Source organism: Balaenoptera ricei, chromosome 16, assembly GCF_028023285.1.
Source record: "Balaenoptera ricei isolate mBalRic1 chromosome 16, mBalRic1.hap2, whole genome shotgun sequence".
Lineage (NCBI taxonomy): Eukaryota > Metazoa > Chordata > Mammalia > Artiodactyla > Balaenopteridae > Balaenoptera > Balaenoptera ricei.
Genome location: NC_082654.1, coordinates 10,105,386 through 10,130,734, shown reverse-complemented (window position 1 = coordinate 10,130,734; position 25,349 = coordinate 10,105,386). Strand labels below are relative to the sequence as shown.

The 25,349-nt window shown below is 50.9% G+C and overlaps 1 protein-coding gene across 15 annotated transcripts in view; it reads right to left on the bottom strand.

The window, feature by feature from the left end:
- Nucleotides 1-9,337, bottom strand: part of FGFR2 (fibroblast growth factor receptor 2) — a 102,149-nt gene extending 92,812 nt beyond the window's left edge. For 9 of the 15 annotated variants that reach the window (XM_059900557.1, XM_059900558.1, XM_059900566.1 and 6 more), the window contains exon 1: nt 5,014-5,264. In XM_059900557.1, the coding sequence (XP_059756540.1) occupies nt 5,014-5,179 (166 nt within the window). In that variant the 5' untranslated portion in view covers nt 5,180-5,264. Of the gene's footprint in view, nt 1-5,013; nt 5,306-9,127 lie in introns of those variants that run through there. The other 6 variants (XM_059900562.1, XM_059900563.1, XM_059900568.1 and 3 more) reach the window with 1 other exon arrangement.
- Nucleotides 9,338-25,349: the final 16,012 nt, after the last annotated feature.

Below are 25,349 nucleotides of genomic sequence, written 5' to 3'. Positions count from 1 at the left end.
AGCTGAATTCTTCGGGGTTTGTTCATCTTGGATATAATGATCAGAAACCCACCTCTTTGGCTTAAGGCCAAACGTTCAGCCCTTACATTAGGTTCACGATTCAGCCACTTATGGCCTTCAGCACTGTCACCATCAATTAAAAGAAATTACTGCTAAGATGGCAAGGCAGAGAGAAGGACGTGGGGTGGGGGTGTGGCATCAGGCATTGCAATGCCAGGGAAGCAGGAAAAGCAGAGCCATCTCTAAATCGCACTTGGATATAGCAAAAGCATAAAAAGGATGCAAAACCTAAGGCTAAAGTCATCCCTCCAGGAAAACAAAATAATAATAAAGACCATGGGCCTTTTTGCACAGCCTCATAAAACCCACTGGATCAGAATCATTTGTGCGACAGCCTGAAAAACTTCTAAACAATCACTTCTGAATTGCTTACCAAGGCAAGCACCCTGCTAAGAATCAAATCAACACAGCGGAAAGTAGCACACAAGCTGTATTTCCTACCGAGCCTAAGATGCCAGCACCCAAAAATCAATTTCCCACATTTTCCTTTAAAGACTAAAATTAGACAGCATTTTTAATGGAAATGTAAAATTAAGCCAGACTCTGATGAAAGAGCGGGGTAGCCTTTTAACAATTACCCTGGATAAGTAAATACCCAAACAAGAGACTGCAAATGGGAGGGCTCCTGGACACATTTTATTGAGAATACAAACATTAAACAAAACTCTTCCTGTTTAAACACTACCCCAGTTATTTCATAACCATGTAATTATTCATTAAGTCTGATATTGGAGACATCTCATATTGGATTGCTCTAGTTATTTGAATTCTCACCCTCAACTGAGTGAGAAACACTTGAGAGCAACAAGTCTTCAGTTATGGCCTAGCAAGGACTAGTCACCTAGTAGGTACTCAGTGTTTTAACTGGTTAAAATAAAAAGGCAAACACACACACACACACACACACTTGGAATTTGGATGAGAGCAAGCCAGTATAGAAAGTATACAAATACCAATTCTCTGGGCTTGCCAAATTTTTGCTCTAGAAGTAATATTAAACACAGCTCTTTGTCTGTGAATTGTGAAATACTTTATACACTAATAAAGAATGTGTACTTCATTGTGTATTTAACTGCATAAGCCTACGTTTGGTTTAATTTACCAAGAATAAGTCCTTGTTCCTAAGCTAACTATCAAGTTACAGTCAACTCTTAAATATTAACACTCATATTGAAGAACAAAGATGCAGATAATACAAAACAGAAGATTATTTTAAATCATTCATTCTTGGTATGCGGATATATTCTTTTTTTCTTTTCTTTTAACTTGCAATTAAATGCGTATGGCTGATATCATGGCATTTACAGTACGTCTAACAAAGGACTTAAACCATACTGGAAAAATCTGAGGTAGGGAGGTCTCCGTGTGGACCCCCTGCTCGATCTCTCTGCTACTGAACTTTGGACCAACTCAACATCAGTCAGCATTACCTCAGAAGGTTGCCCAAAAATTGATTACAAAAAAAAAAAAAAAAAAGAAAAGAAAAAAAAGGCATACTACTTTCTTCCCAGGTTGTTGCTTTTCAGAATGACACTTTGTGGAGGGTGGGAAAGTAATTAAGGGTTTTGGGTTGGAAAAGCCCTTTTATTTTAGCTCCTACTGGGCTGATGTAAACAAAGATGTCGTTAATGTCAACAATGACTTAATTAACCAGAGTAGGTGACAATGTCAGGAAGAACTTGAAAGTAAGAGTCGCCTCCACCCCAGGGTAATCAAGCTTGACTATACTTTAAATAATTAGAATCTTAATCAACAGAACAGTACTTGGCATTGAGGACTGGCCCCTTTGAGTCAACTGAGTTTAAACCCTTCGCAGCTGGTCACCTACAAAAAGGAATGACCAGTTGAAAATGTTCATTTTTAGTCTGGAATATTAACAACTAAAATCTTCTAGAGATTATTTTCTTAAGTCAGTTGAGTAGACCCAAACCTACTGCTACCACTTCAGAATGTGTCCAGAGAGAAATGATATATAACAGATGATGGGATATATGATATGATGATACATGGTAGATGAGATGATGTGATACATGATATGATGATGGATGGGATAGGGTGATGATAGATGACATGATACCGTACAAAGCTGGGACAATTGGAAAAGGACCCTCTAGCATTAGGGCTCGGGCTCCTTCCTGGAACTTAGTCACCTTTTTCTCTGGACAAATTTTCCTCTGGTCCAGCCCAATACACATTATCTAAACTGAGCTTCCCAATTAGCAAACCAAAAATAAGATAAGGCCTTGTGCACTAGAAGGTCAAGGTTGAACTTATTTTAACCAAAGCTACAGTTAAAGTCACCATGGAGGACAGACAGGGACTGATGCACACACATGGATGGGGGACTCTCTGTCTGTCTCCCTCCAATTCACTGGTACCACGGCCTAAACTGGAGCTGCCCTACTTAGTCTGCTTCCAGTTGCTAAAATCTCCTCTTCCTCATCTATATTTAGATTACCTTCCTAACAACCTCTGACACCAAAGCAAAACTCCGGCATTGGAAGAGCCCATCTTAGGGCTCAAATCAGTTGAAAGGGGAAGTACAGACCCTACAGAAAGCAAACACAGCTGCCTGGAAACACGAAGGGCCTCCTCCATTAGAGAGCAACTTTCTTCTCAACTGTCTCCAAAAGCCTAGATGTTTTCTGACACTGTGGCAACTGACACAGCCAGCCCACGGGACTGGGAAGATGCATGTGCCCAGCTCACTGGGAACAATTATGACAACACGTCCCGGGTGCTCATTAGACGCCAGGCCCTGTGCTAACTGCACTTTACGGCCAGGCCCACCTAAATCTCCCAGCAAGCTTTCGAGGCAGGTCATCAGAAGGCTTCTGAGGATGTAAATATTCATTGAGCACGAATGAAGAGACCCTGAAGACTGTCTCATCCAACCCTCAGATGACAGAAAGGGAAGGAAACTGAGGTCCAGGGGTTTGTGTGCTTTTCCAAAGTCACCTCTTGGCAGGGTTTCGCCGCTTCCACTAAATCTTTTTTTTTTTTTTTTAACCTCTCACAACTCTGGAAGCAAACCTCATAGGAGCTATGAACCCCGAAATATGCACAGAAGGACATCTGCAAAACATGACCTACCATTTCAGGGAATTCAGGCACCTCCCCTCAACCCGCAAGTGCATCCACAGATGCCAAGTTGGGAAGACCTGCTTCCAACAATACTCACATTGTTGGATGCACATTTTTAACAGAGAACCACCGTGGGGACTTCATCCCTGTCCACTGCTTTTCCCCCTCTCTGCCTCACCTCTTTCTTCCGGTATGTGCACACATATTTTAAACTCTCTTCAATAATTAAATATGATAAAAAGAAGTCCTCCAGGACCATTTTACACTTTATGTTGAAATAAACTCCCAATAATGCTGCCCTGAAAGTCTAAATGAAAAATGACATTTTCTTCCTAACCTGGGCCATTCCTGGGAAATCCCAGCTCAGCTGCCTCGGTGTGGGCTGAGCCACGCACTCGGGGGGAAAACCGGCAATTAGAGAAACATCCATTTTAATTATTAGCAAAATTAAAGAAGTACAGGCATGACTTTCAGAAACCAGGACCCTTTTCCCTCAAGTTAAGCCCTTCAAAAATGCATCACCACTGCACATTACAGCCATGCTTATGTCACAAGGAGGCAGTCACAGACACAAGCTCCTACCAGATTCCCTTCCCGGAGATCTGGAAGCCTCGGCGATGTCACCGCACCTGTTCATTATAAAGCCTCCGTCCGTACCTCTGTGTAAGAAAAAGGGCGCAAGCCTCATCTCACGACTGCTGGATTGCTTCTGGGAAGAAGTCCCTCCGTCTTAGGAAAAGATATACCTTTATGCTTCCTGACTCAGGGTCTCAGCGGGAGCGCCCCTCGGATGGGGACACAGCCCTCCCTCCCGCGTGGTCCTGGACGGGCTTGCGGTCCTCTTCTGTGCTGGGTGCCTTTCCAGAACAGCTGAGCTGACCCCAGCCCACTCAGGCCCCCGAGCTCAGCAGGCACCAGGTGGGCTCTCAGCAAACAGGTTCATTAAGTGGCGATGAGTGCTAGGATCTGCCGTTTTATTCTCAGATTACCACTTGAAAAATAGCTCAGCTACCAATATTCCCTACTGATGACAGATTTCAGTGCTGCACCAAGTCAAGGCTTGGCTACCGACGTCTCAGAAGGACCTGGGGAGGAGGTTCCAAATCTGCCCGGCGGGATAATTCAGCCCTGTTTGGTGCTCACAACTGGCCTCATGCCTTTCTGTACTTTCCAAAATGCATAATGTGTTGCCTTCATGTAATTTCCAAAGCTGAAACACCAATGCACACCCTGTTAGATCTGGAAGTTCTCAGAGATTCAGGAAAGGCCCAGGTACACTTCAAATTGACCTAAAATAGAATCTGCCGCTTTGTGATGTACTGCTTAAGTACTATGAATTAGAATGGCTCAAAAGAATGTAATGTGTCAAGCATCTCTGTGCTGAACTTCAGAGGCTGCTTTTTCTCCTTAAACAATGAAAATAAAATGTCAGCATTTCAGATGTTGGCAATTTCCCTTAGTGACTCCTTTTGTCCGAAAACAGCAATTCTTTACATTGTGAACAAGACTCTCTCCGGTAAGAATGCTCCTGCAGGAAGCCCTAGATGGCATTCAGCTGCAAGCTCCCCTTCCACGGCTCTCCTGGGCACTGGATACACTGCCCGCCATCTCCCTCACCCAGCTCAGAGAAACGCACATGCCAAGAAACCACCAAACTACACCACTCTGCCTGCAGTGTGACAGCTGGGAACCTTCTCTCGTAATCTCTGGCTTGCGGGGAGCAGACAGCCCACTCTCCCTTGCTCTTGGAAGACTCATTTACAACGCAAGGGGTAGCTGATTCTCAAACAGGCCTTGACCTAAGTGCCACTTCCCCGGACAAATCCCAAAACAAACTTGGTACCCTGAAAGTGAAATTAAACAACTTACCTTCCGGCTCCACCGTGGTATCCTCAACTAAATTGAAGGAGGGCCGGGCCAGGGACAAGGTTGCCATGGTGACCACAACCAGGCCGACGAAGCGCCCCCAGCTGACCATGGTTACGGTGCCAATCCCCCGTCCTCTTCCATATCTCCATGTGGACGTTAATCCCATCTGCACACTTCCTCTATGAGCATGGGCTGCCTGCAGCAATGCCTTCAGCCGGCGGTGGGCTCGGGAACCAAGGTGCTGTGACAGCCTCTGCTGGTCCTGCAGCCACTTCTGCTGCTGCTGTAGCCTCTAGAGGAGAGAGAGTCGGCAAGTCAGTGAAATCTTCCCCAACGCCAATTCATTTCAACCCAGTTCCTTTTCATTATCTGCAAATGCCTTCCTTCCGCACGTGAGTCCCAGGGGTTTCCACCAGACCGGTCCACAAAAGGTGTTAGGCTGATCGTTTAGAAAGCCTACTTTTAAGAAACAGAGATAAAAAAAGAGTAGCTACAGGACACAGATACGTGCGGCCACTTCAGTTAGGCAAAGTGTACTCTCTTCTCCTACCCACTGTCACCTCTACCGCCCTCAAAAAGCAGAAGCAACGTGACCTTGGTTTCAAGGGCAACTACAAAAGCAAGTTAATGATGCTCGGGCTGGCATACCCAGCCTCTCATTAACTTCTCTCAGGCCAACTGGGCTTCAGAGGCATCTGCTTCTGGGGGCTGGAGCGAAGTGGTTTGCTCCACCCTCACTGGAGCCCTCAGGAAGAAGGGAGACCAGCAAAGTAAAAAGAACCCCAGGAAGGCGAGCAAAAATTCCCACCAGTTTACACTTGTCGAGATTCATTTTCAAACGCAGAAATGTATTTCAATCTTTCGCTAAGCAGCCACTTACAAAGAATGAACGGAACTGCAATACATTCAAAGCAGCTGATCCAAAAAGAGATTCGAGGGCTGAATCCCGTTCCACTATGACTAATGGCAACCCAGGCCTAGAGAATGTCTTCAGACAGAGTGGGTTAAGAAATGGAGCAAATGCAAATTCTGATGAATATCACAGGCATTTATTAATGATGCTGCTTCTGATGATATGTAAATTATTATCAAGGTATGTGATTGGGCCAATAACTTTCAGTATGCTAACGTACTGGCTAAAATTTCAGAGCAGAAGTTACAAGGCGGTGCCCAACCTGCTATTCTGTTCACTCATTTGATCCAAAGGCAAAGAAAATTTTCCACGCTTAGGAGATTCCAAATAACTTTAAATTCGTTCGGTATCAATTACTAAGTATAGAACCGAAATGCACAAACTTTAGGGAATTTGATCCACACAGTCAGAGATTCTGTGAACTATATATGAACGAACCACATTTTATAGGATTGACGGTAAGGGTGAGAACTTTCTGAACCCCACGCTTTTTGCATGACTTGATATTTCGAATAATGACATACGATTTCAATACTGCTGGAGCCTCCCCAAAGCTACGTCAGAAAAAACTTTTAGCCTTAACTAAGGATTAAAGTGGGTGAAGGAAAAGAGGATGCTGCACCACTTGCAGAGGAGGAATAAAGAAAATCTCTGCTTCAAAGAAAGCACATGTGAAATGGTGTGATTCACAGCACAAGCAAGAAAAGCATGTGCGCCCACCCTGTTTTCAGACGGCTTGAAGGATTTTTTGGCCAACTTTTCTTTCCTCTTCAAGTTAAGAGCCTCAAAAGATAATTCCATATCTATTTCTACATACACGTGGGAGGAAAACACACAAACATTCTCACTGATTTACTAAGCATTTCCAGAATGCATGGGAATTTTCTGCCTCACAGGAACAATCTTAAATCCTAGCAGGAGAGTGGGCCCCAGGCTGCTTCCCCAGCCCCCTTGCCCACCTGTCCCAGCCTAGAGGAGCTTCCTTTGCTCTAGGCAGGGCAAGGTGAACAGTGAGTGACCTCAGCTGAATCCCAGACCATTCATTCATCCCATCAGCTCGCACCAGAAGCTGACTTTTAGCCATTTCCAGGTCCAGGTCCAGGCCCCGCGGCCACCCCCTTCCCAAATCTCTGGAAGGTGGAGGCCTAGGGCGGCAGGTCTGCACAACTCCTCACCAGACTGGACAAAAGTATGGAGGGACCTCCTAGGCAGGATAATGAGGTCCCCAGGCTCGGTGTTGGGAACACAGGCCCAGCATGCCGCTGGCGGCCACAATCCCGGCTTCCTGCCTTCAATACCATAATCCCTCCTGGAGTCTGAGCCTCAGTGAAAGCCCCAGCGTGTTTATTTTTCCCCTTGAAAGGGAACTCTCTTCTCCGCCTGGGCGCGGGAGGAGTTGTCACCCTCCCAGTGATGGATGGCTCTTCATGGCCACCCGTCCCCCTGGTCCATTTTCACCTCGGCACAAGCCTGCCCCCAAAGACAGGCAAAGTGACAAGCGAGAGGGCTTGGCTGGGGAGTGGTCCCTATGCCAGGTCGATGCTGGGCTCCTCGGTTTACCAGAACGTTCCCAAACCCCCCCCCCCAACCCTCCAAGAAGACAGCCCATACAGCGCCCGCCTTACCTGAGTTTCTACCCCTAAGAGGTTGTCTGTCTGCCTGCCCACCCATGACCAGCACTTGGGTGTTTTGTTCCCAGTATATTTCACAACAGTCAAAAGAGCCAGGCAAGGTGGGGGGCGCCCAGGTCCCCCAGGGGGCAGATCCACGTCCTGGCTCAGAGCCTCCCTAACTCCCCTTCTCCCCACAGCTAACAGGGCAGGGGCCTCTCAAGGGGTCAAATGCGGTGGGTGTGGGGATTCCTCAACATACTGAAATCTCAAAAAATACAAAATACAGGCTGACCTGGGACCACCTTCTCCTCCCTGTTAACGCTGGCAAGCCAATGAGGACTTGCCGCCGCTTCAGGAGAACTGAACACCACCAACCCGGCTTCACTGTGGCACTTCTTTCATTTGTTTGCTTGGAATATCTGATTTTCTCCCCCTTCTCGGGGCGCTAAAGAGCTCAGAGAAATCTGCATTTTAATTGACATTCCACGGAGGGGGGGGGGGCTCCCGATTGCTTTTCTATTCAAACTAAACAGGCTTTTCAGATGAAAATGAGTCGAGGCCAGTGGAAGATTTACAGGGATTTGGGACCAAGGGGACAATGGGGTTTTAAATGTTGATAGCGTTTCACACCAAACACATAATGGGTGAAAGCAGGTTTGCCTTTAAGGGTAGGTTCTATTGAATTGGGCGAGAGGAAGGAAGGTCGCGAGAAAAGTCTGCAAGGGAGCGGACGGCGAGGGGAGCGGCGGAGACTCATCGCCCCCAGGCCGGACCTCTGCGCCTGGCCCTCCGGCCGCGAGGGTCGGAGCCAGCTCCTGGCCCGGCCCCCGGCTGATTCCCCCGCGCGGTCCAGCCGCCGAAAGAATGAGCGCGCAAGTTAGAACTCGCCTGCGCTTTCGACATCTCCGAGCTGCTGCCGGCGGAGCAGGCAGCGAACTAGAAAAAGTCGGTCCAGTTCGCCCCCTAGCCCCAGGCGCGCCGGGCTCCCTCCAGCGCCGACGGCGGCTGCGGGCCAGGGGCGCCCGGCACTGCAGTCGGGGAACCGGAGCAGCCCCCTCCCCAAATGTGCCACCCCCGAGCATCTCCTACCCTACAGAGGTGTCGCCGGCCCCACCCCAGCGGCTCCCTCCCGGGGAAGGGCACCCCCGTCGGAGCCTGGATGGGACGGGACGGGTGCTCCCCGGGCCCCGGAACGAGGCACCCCTTAGATGCCCCTCCGAGCTCCGGACCTGCGCGGCTGTGCCACCAGCGAGGCAGCCCCGCCGCTCGCCCGCAAGCTCTGGGGTCGGAGGATCTCGCCGGGCTGGCGGGAGTGCGCCGGCCGGAGTTTGACAGGGGGGCGGGTGTGAGCGCCAGAGGCAGATGTCAGCATCTGGATGGGGGTGCTAGAGGCACAACTTCCCTAACGCCAGCCGTCAGCACGCACCCAGCTCCCCCATCACCTATGCAGCCAAAGAGGGAGGACAGGGAGCAGCCTCCGCAGTGCCAGCCCTCCGCTCGGGGGACCGTGCACCCGGGGGCCCGGGCGTTCACGGCGCCCACTCTCCCGTCCCGCGAGGCTCCCCGAGGGGCCCACCACGGCGGTTACCTTCAATGGCAACGATCCCCGGCGATCGGCTCTGTCCCCGCGCCCGGCGTGGGTCGGGACGGAGCAAACGACGAGCTCCTCCAAAAAAGTGGTCCTTGGGTCCTCGCCGGCGCCAAGGCTCCGAGGCTTCACGCGCACCCCAGGCTGCGGAGGCGCGCGGGCATGACGCCCGCAGGCTGCGCTTGGATTTGGGGAGCGAGAGGAAGAAAGGACTCAGGCTTGGCGTTTCCTCCAGCAAACTTTGCTCGCAACTTGCGAACGCTCGGAGCGCGCAGGAAAGCCGCGGCCTCGGGGCGCCCGGGGCTCGCGGCCGGGCCCAGCCAGCATGGAAAGGAGTCGCCGCGCGGGGCCAGCTACGCCGCGCGCAGACCCCGCGGCGCCCGAGCTTTGTGGCGGCCGCGCTCGCTCGCTCGCTCGCCCTCCCGCTCCGCACCCGCCGCCCGCCCGCTCGGCTCTCCGCGGCGCTCCCCACTGCCGCCGCCGCCGCCGCCCGCGCCGCCGCCGCCGCCGCCGCCGCCGCCGCCGCCGCCGCCGCCCCCTCCCGGCGGGTCACGCCCCCGCTGAAACCCGAGCCGTTTCCTGGACGGCGGCGCCCGCTCTGCCAATCAGCGCCGCGCGCCCCGACCGCCCCTGCTCCGCGCGGCTCCCGACGCCTGCGAGCGGCCCCAAGACCCCGGCCGGGAAGGCGAGGGGCCCGGCCAGCTCCGGGACGGAGAGAGGCAGCAGCATCCTCGGTGAATAAGGCCGGGTCCCGCGCCCCCGCCCCCGCCCCCTTCCTTCGGGAGTTGGCCTGACCGACGGTTTGCCGGGCGGTTGCGTTACGTTGTCTTATTTCAAGTCAAAACAAATGACAGAATGCCTGCTCTACCCCACGAAAGAGACTTTAAAATGCGTCTGCGTGGTATTGGGGGGAGAAATGTAATGCAACTGAAACTTTGAGAGGAGAGGAAGCAACTTGGGAATGGTTGCTGGACGCTACGCTGCTCTGTCCTTCAAAACGAGAGCAGTGAGAAAAGAAACGAATATTTATGGAGGCCCTGCTATGGGTGGGACACACGGAATAGAGTCTTCTTTTTAATCGACACAGCCACCCTGCAGAGTAAGAGTCCCAGTTTCTGGTAAGGAAACTGAGGCTGAGCGAGGTTATTTGTCCAGGGTTAAAGAGCTGGTTACTGGCAGCAGCTGAGCCTGACTTTGAATCTGGATCTCTTAGAAAAAGTTCAAAACTGGAGAAAAAAAAAAGTGTTGTTTGGTAATATATATTTGGATCAATAAATTCGGAGGGTTCTAAAGATTCAACTCTGCTGTAAATAGCTGTATGACCTCGAGCAAATCAATTCCTCTCCCTGAATCTTCAGATTCTTCAACTAAATGCCAAGCTGTAACTGGTTAAAGTTCGTATCTTCCATTTACCTTTTCCACTAGGCTGTATCTACCGGATAATTTATTCTTTAATATACTTTCTCTCCTTCCTCACTCATCCAGCTCCTAAGCAGTGGTGCCTTAAGTCCAAGACAATATAGATAAAAACCTTAATTCTTCTTCCTTAGAAAAGATCATTAAACCCAGAAGTGCTTTTGAGTCCTGAAGATGGATGGAGCAGTATTACCAGAGTGACCTGGGAAATCGACTTTTCCTGAATTTGGAAATGCAGTTGCTCATGGGTCATTGACACTGGACACTTCATAACATTTACGGAAATATTTTTTCAAGGTGCCACATCATTAGAAAATCATTTTTCTTCACAGTACATCTCAGAGAACTTTGATGTAAAATTCCCTAAAAGCCAGGAGTAACAGATCCATTGAAATGCTTCAGGCAAATGGCTATGAAATTCTATTTTGGAAGTGTGACAGCAAAAGTAATAGTCTGACTCTCAAGCAAAACAATCAGTTCATGTATATGATTGGGGGAGGGCTATGCGTTTTGGTCAAGTCTTCAAACCCGGATCAGTCCCAGAACCTTTTAATTCATGGACACCTCAGCCAGGTGACCCTCAGCCATCCACCACACCTGAGTTGTTGTGACCACATCAGTACCTTTTCAACATCTCAGACCAGGGGTCACGGAGAGAGACGTGGCTGAGCGTCTGCCTGCTCAGAGGCTGGCACTTACATCTTTATATTCCCCGCCAATGGGGAACTCAAGTGTCTCAGGACAGATTCCTTTCCCATCCTGCAAGGAATCCATCAGCCATTGAAAATGCTGTTAACACATTCTCACATAAATTAGTGGTGCAGGAAGCTGCCGTCCCTATCCCCCATTCATCAATGGCTCTATGTACGTCAAATAAAAAGGAAGCCTTCCGCTGAAAATGACAAATAAGAACACCTACTTCAACGTCCAGATGCAGTTTGCAGAATTTATTCTTTATAGGGATGAAAAGACACCAATCCATTAAAAGCCCCTTATTCCCTTAAGAGTGTCCGTTTTTTAAGTGAGTGAAGCCCGCAAGCCCACAACAGCAAACCGTTTGGTTTTGAGAAAAGCAAAAGCATGTTTGGAATTTTTTAAAAAAAAACAAAAAACAAAAAACCCCAATCCTGTCATCATATTTAGGCTTCGAGTGACCTCAGAGGGTCTAGGAAAGCTTTCACACCAGCGAGGCTTCTGAATGAGAAAATAATCTCTTTACAGTTTTTTTCTCTTCCCTCTTCAAGTGGCTGGAACCCCTTTTGTCAATGGCCTCCCATGAATGGTGTAGCTAATAAGCCTATTAATGAGCTTCCACAGCCGAGTGTGAATAGGTAAATAAGCCCCAATCTGTTGAGGTTCAGGGCCGAGGGCAGAAAAGCCAGAAAGAACTAAAGGTGACAGTTTGAACTGAACCACGAACGCCAGCACCAGGTTTCAGCTGGAAGAACCGCCAGACAAGGCCCCATTCACAGCCCCTCCGCCCCCCACTGAGGCCCCTTTTCCTCGCAATTTCCCCCCCTTTACAAAATGTCTTGAGTAGTCACCCATTTTTTTTCAAAAGCCCTCGAGACGCCCTTCTTTTTTTTCACTGCAGTAATGATACATCAATGGAAGGAAGGAAAATGAGGACACCAGAACTCCAATGCCCCATAAGCTTCAAGGAACAAACTGCTGCTCGCCCATTGGTTCTGCGAAGAGAAAGGGGGAGGGGGTGGGAACCCTAGCTGCCATGGGCCTCTCTCCTTTAAAGATTTAGAATTTCTCTTTTAATAATTTGTTTTTTAATGGGTGGCTGTTCCTTCACCCGATAGAAAAGTTAGAGGAATAAAAAGGCTACTGACATTTAAGTGCTAATGAGCCCTTTTAACGTGGTTCTGAGCGCCCTGCAAAACTATGAATTTCATTCTTTAAGTTACATCTCAAGAATGTCCGTAGCATAAAAGAAGCATTCGAAAGGAGAAATCTACAATAGTCCAAGGACTGTGGTAAGAGTCATTAATCCTAGGATGGGCTGGTGGAGGCGGGGGAGCGGAGAGCTTGGGCCCATCTTCAGGGAGCTTGTGACATTTCAGCTGAAGCAAAATCATGAATCCCAGGACTGATCACCATCAATGATTCTAAACTTAGAACATGGCCTGAATCTCCAAGCCAAGGCTTCCCTGGAGAAAAACTTAAGTTATCTGAGTCTTCCATGTTCTCAGCTATAAAATTAGGAAAACAGTGGTACCTATCTTGTAGTACAGTAAGTCCCCTACGTCCGAACCTTCAAGTTGCGAAGTTTCAACAATGCAAACGTATTATGAACCTATTACAGTACAGTACTATATAGCTGATTGTGTTAGTTGGGTACCTAGGCTAGCTTTGTTGGACTTACAAACAAATCGGGCTTAACGAACGCACTCTCGGAATGGAACTCGTTCGTATGTAGGGGATTTGCTGTAATTTAATAGAGTCACTCAAAGAATTAAATGAATTAAGGTGTGACAAGCATTTAGACCTTTTTATCCAGATACCCCATGGTTCTAGAGCAACTCTTAGGCACATGGGAAATGCAATGTGTTTGCTATGATTATTATTAGCTGTTATTATTCTTCCCACCTCCTGGGACTACTGGAAAAATTAAAGCGATTCAGTGAAGAGCCGAGAACCCACTAGCACCACGTGGATATTATTTTGAACCTGGTTTTAAGAGAGTCTGGAGCCAACGCTGCTGCATTCCCCAATCCTCCTCTGCCCCAGCTGAAAGGCCTGGAGGTGCCTACCCAAGACCCCCCCTAAGATGAAATGGCTGGAAGGCAGCCAACTCGTACAAATGGCCATCCAACTGGAAAGCATTACAACGCTCATTGGTACCCACTGCCCAGAAGCAGTCCCAGGGAGTGGCGAGGAAGATAGAGGGGGTGGTGCTGGGCAGAAGGCACTTTTAACACCGGTGAACAGCTTAAGAAAGAGCTTCTTTGAAAACGTGAGGAGCATCTGAATAAAAATTGCCACTATGCCCTGCTCTGATAGTTTGCTGGATTTCCAAATGGCTTGAGTGACATGGGTAGGTCTTCCTAGGGAGACTGGGCCCAAAGGTGAGGAAGTGTGTATTAAACCATCCTGTTGACTCCCGAATTTTACAGGGGAGGAAATCAGGGTGCAGAAAGGGGAAGTGACGGGCTCAAGGCCACCAGGCTGGCTGATGGCAGGGAAACCCAGAAATCTGTTCTCCCGATCAGGCTGGGATTCTTTTCAGTGGCCACGAGAGCAAGTCAGCCACTTTCATCTGTTTATGCCAGGCGATTCAGCTCAGTATAGAACTGAGATATTTTGAGTAGAATTCACTGCCTCCCAAAATGTTAATATTTCCAGAGGAATTACCCACTCCCCATGGGTCCAGCCCATTTCTCCTTCTTCAAGTGTTCCAAGAAGAATCTGTGTAAGGCTTATCATTGCTGTTATGTTATGTTTCAAAGAACCTTCAAGTTCAGGTGCATTAGGTTGTCTGACATCTCTTTTGCACACATACAGTTTCATCAGCTGAATTTGCATAGTCTTCAAAACGGGAAGAATTAAAGGCCAACATTTTTGGTTCGTAAAATGATTCTTATCAGTGATATTATAAAAACAAATGGAAGATTCTGAAGAATTGCTGAGGCTTGTGTTTGAAAAATGAAGGCTTACAAATCCACCCCACGTTTGCTATTTGCATCTGGGTAACCGGGTCTGTTACTCAAAATGCAACTGAGGGGCAATTCAGGAACCTTGACTGTGTTCTGGTCCAAGAAAAGCAAAAATCGCTGTAAAAGATAGTGGGAGAGGGAATAACTGGGGAAATTTTACTCTGGTCTCAACACTGTCCCCTAGTGCCACCCCCATAAGCTGCAAGTTCCTACCTGGCGTCTGCCAATCTGAACACGTGAAGGAAATTCGATTGATCGATTCACTGGTTGGCCAAACCAGCCAGATGTGATTTCTATGAAGCCCAGAGTCACAGGGCATTTGACAGGCAACCTTGAGCGGCAAAAACAGCACGAGGCCAGGGCACCCAAGACCTGGGTTTTCATCCCATCGTTGTCAGGGACTAACTGATTCCGGAAAAGTCATTGAATGCGCCCGCCCCACCACCCTTGGCATCACCCACTTTTGCATAATTGAGGTCTCCCCCTTCTAGCTGCAAAGATAAATTTGTCTATGATCTCCAGCCCCTCCCAACTCAGAGCATTCCTTGCCTCTAGAGAAACAGAGAGGTTGTCATTTACCCATCACTGAAGAGCGAACTGGTTACAGGAAGTCAACGTCCACTTTAAAGTATTTTGAAACCATAGTCCAGGAACCCTGCTGTTGACCCCTGTCTGCTAGTAACGGTATCTCCCGGAAAAGTCCTCTAATCCCCGGCCCATTGCTGCTTAAGAGCAATTTACGGCATGTCATTGCTTGGCTGTAAGACTCCGTGCTCTCCTTCCACTCCCACCCCGCCCTCAACCACCACTTCTACCACAACGCCTCCAAGCGGACTGGAGAGAAAACACGCAGGTGGTTTCAGCTGGTGTAGGACAAATTAGAACGAGATCAACCATGGTGTCCTATTGCCCCATTCTGCCCCCTCCCCATACGTGCCCACTGTCGCTGCCTGGAGCTGTGCTGTCCAATACGGCAGCCACCAGCCAGTGTGATTAAGTGAAATTGATTAAAGTTAAATAAGACTTCAAGTTCAGGTCTCTGTTAACACTAACCCCATTACAGGTACTCGAAAGCCACATGTGGCTAGGGCCACCACATTGGACAGTGAAGACGTTAGAGGAAATTGTCATCACGGCAGAACGCTGTATCGGATGGACTTCGCTGGAGAGGCTCCCTGCCTTCCCCCTCCTCCTCCAAGAGGCTCTCCTTAGCCAGGGGAGTCCCCAGGGTCTGCTCCTGCCTTTCTCCCCCCAACTCCCACTCGCTCTCCATCGTCTTGTGCTACCAGCAGGGTTTATTTATTTATTTATAATTTCTATTTATTTTATTTTTGGCTGCATCAGGTCTTAGTTGCAGGAAGCGGGATCTTTCATTGTGGCGCACGGGCTTCTCTCTAGTTGCGGCGGGTGGGCTCAGTAGTTCCCGTGCGTGGGCTTAGTTGCCCTGCGGTGTGTGGGATCTTAGTTCCCGGACCAGGAATCGAACCCGCGTCCCCTGAACTGGAAGGCGGATTCTTAACCACTGGACCACCAGGGAAGTCCCTACCAGCAGGGTTTAGGGATAGGAATTCTACTCTTCAGAATGGGAAGAGTGCCAGAGAGACCCAGGGTACTCTTTGGTGGACAAATACAATATCACCGTTGGCTGAATGAAAGTGACGAGGTGCCTGTAGCGTCACCTTCTGATTCCAGGGCCGTGAGTCAGAGGGAGAAAGGCCGGCTGAACCAAGACGGCAATGCCCTGGGAGAAAGCCCGGTCCAATGTGACCTTGGACAACAATTTGGGGATAAAAGGGTTAATTGGGGACCACTAAATCATAACACCCAGAAAAGCCCAGCCTGCCTCTCCCATCTCGCGGTCCAGGGCCTGGCACACTGCCTGGCTGGTTGTGGGCAGTTCATGAGCTGCCTTTGTGCCTACAGGCCCTCAACAGGTACTTGGTGATTGATGGTGATTGAACTTAGCCTCTTTTGGGGCTTCCTAATTAAGGCGTCTGGGAACATTTACATAGGGTTTTGCACCCTGTCCTTTAAGTATATTTAGAAGTTAGAGAATAAAAGCCGTTTTAGGGCAAGGCCCACCTAGCTGTGCAGTGGAGGTTACCTTTCTTCGCAAGACCCGATTTCCACGGTGCCTTCCTCCCCCTTTTCTCTTGATTTCTGCGTTTGGTTTGTTTCGCTATTTCCCCGAGGGTGTGTGTCTACTTCGTCCAAACGGGAAAAGAAGTTCACTTTAATAAACCGAAGGGGAGAAAAATGATGCGGCCAGGATCCTGGTAAAGTCGGGGAAGGAGACGGAGAATACAGAGCAGAAATCGTAAAACCACAAGCCCAGCAACACTTTTAGAGTCCCAGAGCTCCTGTATTTTGTCCCCAGGCTGGGGAGAAAGACCATCAAGGGGGGAGCGATTTCTTTAACAGATTTCTAAGAGCGGCGCTGAACAAAAATTAACTCCTTCGCGGGAGCCGGATGCCGGCGTGGCGCTCGGCCCGCGGCCCCAAGAGCAGGTGGCTCCAGGTGACGGAGGCCGAGGTCCCCAGGGCTCCCTTTGTTCTCCGGACTCTGCGCTGAGGCAGGCGGCGGGCGCCAGCGCCCCCGTGTGGCCGCGCGCGTCCCGTGCGCGCACAGGGTGGATGGGTGGGCTGGCGGCGCCCCGGCACCGCGGGGCCGGATGAACGAGGCGGGGCAGCCCGGCCCGGAGCAGGGACGATCCCGCCTGCGCCCGGCCTCTCCCGGAAGTCGTTCGGGCAGGTGATGAGCGATTAACGTCGAGGCGTGTCTGCAGCAGGAATCCTGATGGGACGGAACGTCTTGCCCCGATGTCTGGGGTTCGGGATCCTGCAAGGGGAGCGGGCGGGGCGGCCTCCACTGGGCCTGGCCTGGCCTGTCCTTACCTCCGGCTTCCTCTGTCCACAGCGTGGCCTCCCCCCGACATTTCCAGTTTGCGGCCACATCTCTCCACCTGGATCAAGCCTGAGAACCACCTCTGCACCCTCATCCTTACCCCAGCTTCGACCTCCGGCCCCCTGTTTGGGCTTCCGGCCCCAGGGCCCCCCGGGACTGCCACCCTCCAGCGTGGGGATTTCCAGCTCCCCTCCCACCGAAGCCAGTCGGAGCCCAGATCCGGGCTGTCTTTTGAAAACCACGCACACCCCGCCCCCCTTTCGGGTTTGTTTTTTCCTAGCATCACTGCAGCTGCCCTGCCTCCCCAGTCCCTTAGGATTCTGGGGCAGCGTCTCTAGCCTCTGCTCTCCGCCACCCACTCTACCCGGAGGTGGCGACCACAGCCCTGCTCTCCCATCACTCAGAGCCTTGGCGGCTCACCCATTTGCTAGAACCATGACCCTGCTCTCTCATCACAGAGCGGGTGCTTGGTGGCTGACACTTATTAGGCGCTTGCTCTGGTCCAAGCAAATGTGATCATGGCCTTATGGGTTACTCCCTATTGATTACAAGGATCCTGTGAGGTAGGTACCACTCTGACCCCCGTTTTACAGATCAAGCAGTGGAAACATGGAGAGTTTGCCGAAGTCGTACAGTCATGAGGTAGGAGCCTGGTTTTGGAGCAGATGCTTGTCCCTTATGCTGCCAGGATTCCCTGAGCAGGCGGTGGGGGCCACATCAGGTCCAGGGTGGGGCGGCAGCCTCAGCTGGTGGGTGGAAATGGAGGCCAGTGGGGCCGATTCTTCTGATCCTTCCAGAGAGCTTGGCCATCCCATTCAGATTATGACAGTTGTGTCAATTTTTGGACTGGCCCCTCTTTCAGTTGGCCTGTAGGCCTGCAGGTTGCACCCTCTGCTGTCCTGGAGTGGCTGGGAGCCTGGGCCCTGAAGTCTAGCTCTGCCTGCCGTGGGCCTCACATCTGTACCTTCTTTCCACATCCTCCTCTGTAAAGTGAAGTAACACTAATACCTGCTTAAAAGAGTTTTTGTGCAGATTGAATGGGGGGCTTCAGGTGAAGTGCTTGGTTCATGGCAAATGATCAATACATGTTAGCTGGTGTTATTATTTCCAGTCTGAATGAAGAGGCATTCAGACCTCCTTCTCTGTAGCTCTGTCCTAACCCTGGCTTTGTTTCCTGCTACTTCTCTTTGCTGTGTTACCATGGGCAAGTTACTTGGGCTTTCTGAGCCTCTTGTGTCCTTATTTATAGGTGGTGAGTATTGGATGTCACCATGTTCAAGTTTCACCCCGAATAGCCTTGATTCCAGAAGCAGCTCAAGCTGTCTAGGGCAAATTATTGCTCACTTTCTTCTAAGGGGCTTCTCAATATCACATAGAAATTCATTCCAGTGTTGGCTCATCATGACCAACAGCAGATTCTTCGTTTTATCCAACTGAGGCATCATTTAGTCCCATGCTCTGGGAACAAGGAAAGAACCCATTCACTTCTTTGTAAAAATCCTCCGTGTGCTTCAAAACAGGAATCAAGACATTTGTTAGCCTCCTCCAAATAAGACAAGACACCACTTCAGAACACCACTGGGTTAGCGGTGCCAAATTTAGCTATTTAATAAAAATACAGGACACTCAGTTAAATTGGGATTTCAGATAAACAACGAATACTTTTTTTGTATAAGTATTCCCTAATATTGCATGAACAAATATTGCATGGAACATACTTCTATTAAAAAAGTATTCATTGTTTATCTGAAATTCAGATTGTGGTGAATGTTCTATATTTTATATGGCAACCCTACACTGGGTAGAAGGCACTCCCACAAGTTGCCTGATTGGGGCAAGTCCAAGAGAGTTGGGCATTCTTTCCAGAGGTCATTGGGAACTAACTGCCTTCTCCTTCCATCCTGGACCTGATTAATTTATGTATTGAGAGTGCTATTTGAATATTTGGAGATAAAGATAATAATCTATTATAAAACCATGCTTCCTCTTGAATGAAGTAGTAACTACGGTATTGACTGCGCTATTGGAGAAGACATGATGTTTTGCCATCAAGTGTATGTGACAGTCCCTGGGCACTGCAGCTTGCCACAGTGGGCTGGTCACAAAGCCTGTGATGACGGGCCTCTCAGCCACTGTGCTTCCTCACCTGATCTCTGCCATCCTACGGGGAGTTAGTTGATGGGCAAAACACAACTTTGGTCCAAGATGGCAGCAGACAGGCCCTCTGCTACAAATATGTCCCCACACACCTGGGCCATTTTTCTGGCTGCTGTCCAGTGCCAGCCCTTGCTACTCTACCTGACTCCATTTCTCAGAGCCAATTTTCTGCTCAAGCCTGCTGAATTCCCAATACTTTCTCATGACCCCACCAGTGTCAGCCATCTGCTGTGGGTATCACCCCAACACCAGCCCCAGAGATCATGGATTCCACTGCCCATCCCTCCCATCCCCTCTGCCAGCCCCTGTCATGTCACGTCATGCATCAGGGCTCACTTTACCCGTCATCTGCCTCTGTCACCAATGCCTTCAGCTTCCAACAGGTAAGCCATGGATGTTGGTTTCAGTCAGACCTGGGTTCCCAGGCCAGCTCCTCCACTGAACCACTCTCTGAACTTGGACAAGTTCTCTGTGTGTCTGTTGCTACATCTGTTTTCTAGATGGCATATTAGTTTCCTACTGCTGCTGTAACAAATTACCACAAACTTAGTGGCTTGAAACGACACAAATTTAGCTAAGCCACAGGTCTGTGGTTCAGAAGTCTGGGTGGGCTCAGTTGAACTCAAGGTGTTGGCAGAGCTCTGTTTCTTTCTGGAGACTCGGAGGGAAGAACCTGCTTCCAGGTTCATCCAGGTTGTTGGCAGAATTCGGCTCCTCATGGCTGCAGGTCCTGTTTCCTGGCTGCCAGGAGCCCCTCTCCACTCCCCTCTTCCATTGGCAAAGTCAGCAACAACACACCAAGTCCCTCCCATATTCACACTGGGAATCCCTCTGTCTTCTTCCCCTACGGCATCTCTTCTGCTCAAGCCAGAGAAAGTTCTCTGCTTTTAAGGGCTTACGTGATTAGATTGGGTCCCCCCAGTTAATCTCCTTATTTTAATGTCCATAACTTTAATTCCATCTGCAAAGTCCTTTTACCAGATTCTGGGGATTAGAGGATGGATGTCTTTGGGGCAGGGGAGGGGGGAGGCATTATTCTGCCTACCGCAGACAGGGTGGTGATGTTGTAGGGTAAAACAAGGTGCATTCGTTTCCTAGGGCTGCTGTGACAACGCGCCACAAACTAGATGGCTTAAAACAACAGGAATTTATTGTCTCACAGTTCTGGTGTCTAGAAGTCCCAAATCGAGGTGTCAGCGAGCCATGCTCCCTCTGAAACCATAGAGGAGAATCCCTTCTCTTCTGTCCTAGCTTCTAGCGGTGGCTGGAAATCCTTGGCGTTCCTCGCTGCGCTGCAGCTCGTCGCTCCAATCGCTGCCTCTCTCGTCACGTGGCCTTCTCCCTGTATGTCTGTGTCCAAATTTCACTCTTCTTATAAAGACACTAGTCATCCTGAATGAGGGTCTACCCTAACGACCTCGTCTTAACCTGATTCCATCTGCTAAGATCTTATTCCGAAATTAGGTCACATTCACAGATACCGGTGCTAGGACTTCAGCAACTATTTTGGGGGGATGCAATTCAACCCAAACACAAAGCAGTGCCAGAAAGGCACCAGGCATGGGGCCTGACCGCTGGCCGGTGCTTAATCAATAGTAGCAGTTGGCATGCACAAGCGAAGTCTCAGACACGCTGGGTGACCATGGCCACGGACGGGGCCAGCTGGTGCGTGTGTGGCAGGAGCCTAGAGGTCACACTTCCTTCTGTCCTGCCTTCCTGACCGTTCCTTTCCAATCTTGTGCTCACCTTCACCCCCTCCCCCCAGCCCTTTACTCAGGCTGCCCCTTGCCGGTGATGCCCCCCTCCCTTCTCCCGGCCTGTCCAAATCCACATCTTGGCCGCTCTTCAAGCCCCACCTGTTCTGGAAGGCCACCCCCCAGGTGGCTGTACCTATTGGCAGGTTGGGCCAATTAAAGATGGAAACTGGAAAGGCTATTCCACCCCGGAAATTCCGCTGCTCAGCTGGCTGGAAGAAGAGCCTTCCTATCAGGCAATGCAGGTCGAAAACTCAAGGGAGAAACAAAGATAAAGCAAGATGCTGACTCAGTGGCAGAAAGGGTCAGAAGAAGAGTAATTTTCAGGCAAGAAATTGCACCCTCTGCCTATCCTGGTCTGATAATAATCCATCTTGTAAGCGCGAACTGCTCTTCCTAGAAAGAAGAACAATTAACGTCCGAACACCCTGGCCAAGTTAGCGTTCCAGGGCCATAATTCTTTGGGGGTCTGCACTACGTACAAGACACTGCGTACTGGCTGATTACCACCCTTGCACATTTGTTAATATTACGTTGGCCTGACTTAAAACGCAAAGGAGGAAAGGTTTGATAGATTCCATCGGCAATGCAGGAATCTCACTCTTTTTTTTGTACCTCCATGTTTAATCAATTAGAACACGTGCAAATGCAAAGCAGTCCCCAGCCACGGCAGAGTGTGTGGAGAGTGCAGGCCTCAGCGCTCACTCTCTAGAACGACTTCCAAACACTTGAGCGTCCTGACCTCTCCTCGTTTCCGGAAACATCCTTAAGCTCACTTCCCCCAGCACAGATGGGAACAGAGCTGGGCGGACGAGGGACAGCTGTCGCTGCCGGAGGAACGGAAGAGACAGGCAGTCTTCTTAGGGCTGAAAGATGCTCCAGAGGGAAGTCACCATACCCCTCAAGACATGGCCCCTCAAGGCTCTCACCTGCGGGGTGAGGGGCTCCCAAGGGCCAGGCGGATCACCTTTGCATCGCGAGGATCTAGCACGGGGCCTGGGCAAGATCACTATGGGTTGGCTGAAGAAACAAATAAATTGAAGACCTAGGATTTGAGGCAGCCAGAGAAGATTCTGGAATCTGCCCCTGCTTGCAGTCAAGAATGGGTCTCAGGCCCACCTGAGTCCCAGGATGCAGGCCTCCACCTCCCATGGGCATCACCTGGCCTGGCCCAGAGCACAGCAGGCAAGAAATGCAGCCACCTTTCAGCTGCAGGCCCGCAGGTCAGAGCCGAGTGCCACAGCCCTGCGGGGCGGCCGGGTGGGGTGGGGAACCGTTTGCAGCTGTTTATATGATGTGTATCTGGTAGATAAATAAACTTCATTTTCCAGGGCTGCCAATCTCTAAACATGCAGAAATATACATTCGCTCAGAAACTTAAAAAAAATAAACAGACGTGGTGATGTTTGAATCTTCCTAGCATCAGGGCCCTGGGTCCCAAGCTACTCGCCTTTCAGCTGCTTAATAAACCTAGTTTATGGATCCTTCCTATGGGCCTGTGTGTAAAAGTTCTGCTCGGAGGAAATGCTCCCTGTTAGGACGTGGGGGAGGGAGAGTGTGAGTAGCAGGTCCTCCTAGTACATCTCCAGGCAGGCCCACGGCACAAGCCAGGTGACCCTTCACAGAGCCCAGGAGGTGGCCCCCAGCATCGCTGCTGCCAGCCTCAGCTCAGCCTAACACAGGGGGGGTCAGGTAAGCAAGGTGAGAAGCCACCCAAGCCTTTTAAGCCGGGACCCCCTGCCCCCCGCTTTATTGTGACTCTGAGGCACCTCAGACAGGTGTCTGCCTGCCTCCATCCCTTCATGGGACACGCAGACAGGAGAAGGAGGGAGAAGGTTCGGTTCCGGGCTTCACTCCTTCTCCATCTCAGGCTAGAAGGCACCTGGAGATGTCCTCGCCGCCTCCCTTGCTCTGAGCCGTCACAGAGACGGCACGTTTATTCTTAGGGTGCCGGTCCACAAAGCCTGTTCCCACCGCAGCCCCCGGGAGGCCCACAAGGTGGCCGTTCTTTCATTCATTCACTCACTCACTCACTCACCGGTGCATCAGGTGACTGGCAACCTGCTCAGGACTGGTCCTGGTGCCCATCACACAATGCTGAGCAAGACAGGAGCCTTCGAGGGGCATACAGTCCAGAGGACCCAGGGGCCAGGTTTCAGGAACTGGAAACCCAGAGGTGTCAGGGAATTGGGCCAAGGTCTCACCTAGTAGGTGACGGAAAGAGACCCAGAGGCTGGGTCCGATTCCCCGATGGAGGGTCTTCCTACCATTCAGTGGAGTTGCATGCTATCCACACATTACCTTAGAGTTCAGGGTTTTGTGTTAGGAAAGGGGAGTTGGTCGAGAGGGGGAACAGGGCCAGAAAACAGAGAGAAAAAGAGAGGAGAGGGGAAAGAGCAGAGGGGGAGACAGGTTAAATGGCTCAGGCCACACTCCCCACCACGTGAGGCCTGAGGTGACAGACAGGTCACAGCGTTCCCTCCGTCATGATCCTGAGCGCCCGCCACAGTGCCGGCGCCTCTCACTCCTGAGGTGAACCCCCCCTCCTTCTCCTTCTCCTTCTCCTTCTCCTTCTCCTTCTCCTTCTCCTTCTCCTGACCACGTGGCTCCAAAAAGCAAACTCTCTGGTGCCCAAGGCAGTAGAGACCAGCTCCAGCCCTGGGGACAGCCTGGTGGGGGAGGACTGACAGAAACGGCGCAGTCTCCAGCCCTTCTCCAGGGATCTCCGAGGGTCTTTCACCTGCACTGTCACCTTCGCCACTAACTTTGGACCCTGACCCCTCCGGACCCACGCACCCAGGCAGCAGAGGGCACCAGGCTCCAGCTCCCGGAAGGATGCGTGGGCCTGCTACCTCTCCTGTCATCCCCCCGGCTCCCGTCACACAGCCAGGAGCGCCTCGAGGAAACGCACGGCTGCAGTGGGCCTGGGGGAGCGCTCGTGCCCCCTCGGGACCGTGGGCCTCGGCAGCCATGGCTCTCAGCCGGGCCCCCGTGGGGAGCTGGCCTCCACTGCAGACGCCCTCCCCTTCCCGAGGTCATGCCACCTCCAGAGGCAGCCCACGTCCAGTGACTGGGCGTTAGAAGGGTGACCCATTAACTTTGGGGCTGAAAGGCCACGTGCCAGGAGCCCCTCAGTCCCACGAGAGTTGGTCACCATAGTTGTCGCAGGGGGGGGGCACCAAAGGCCTGGCCCCTCGACCAGCAAGAGACGGCTCTGAAGGGCCACCCTGGCCCCAGAGGCTCCTGAAGGGCTGGCTGAGGCCTTTGTTGTGGCCGCGTCGGGGTTCACTTTGGCCCCGTCCCACCTCTGTAGCTCCTCCACAGGTGTGGGTCCCAGGGACATGTCCAGTAAGCTTCCTGTGTGCCTCATAGTCTGCTTCACGGGAATCCGACCTAAGATCATAGCAAAACTTGAATTTTGGTTTGGCAGTGCCAACTGAAAATTGTCACTCGCCATCTGCCTCTACAAGGTCACTGGCCACTGCAGTCGCCGACCTTCAACACCCCCTGAGAGGAGTTCAGGGCGGAGGTCAGGAATGAGGCACTCTGTGCTCGGGGAAAAACTGGCAGAACAGGGCTTCAGAGAGAGAGACATTTTTCAGGAGGAGGTTTTACGAGCCCCGTGTCTTGCATCTCCTCATATCTAGAAAAGCACTAAAATCATGAACGGAGACACGTGCTCCTCGTGACTAGCAGCAGCCTCCTGCTGAGACGTGTGCTGGGCTGCACGCACCCCCTTCGCTGACGTCATATGTAACACTGACCTTGCCCCCCGCCTCTTCGGAGCAGTTCCTCAGAGCTCTCTGAGAGGCTGTCTCCCGGGCTGTAGTCCTCATTTGGCCCCAAATAAAACTTCACCTGCCACTCTCACGTTGCGCTTTTTTTTTTTTTTTTTTAGTTGACAGCAGTCACAGATGTCACAGCCAGGCTTTCCCGGGGGCAAGAAGGAAGGCGAGATTCCTAGCCTACTTTTCCCCTTCCGAGAGGCTTCTATTCTTCCCTCCGTGCCTCCTTTCCTGCCCCGATAATGCAGGCTTACTTGACATAAAAGTGGATAAACTCTTAGTCCATTTAGCTCTGAGCTGGCATCCCTAGGATTGGCAAAGACATCTGGAGTGTCGCTAAGATGGGCCTGCAGACATGAGACAGCGCGGAGCCGCACGGAGGCTCCGGGTGTCCCAGCCCCGCCGGATCTTCCCTCATGCCAAACACAAATAAAGAAGACCATTGGCACTTCGTGGCCACAGGTACCAAGTTTTGACTTAAAGAAGCATCTGGCTGGTTGGAGGTCGAGGCGGGGAAGGTATGTAAACACCAGGTAATCC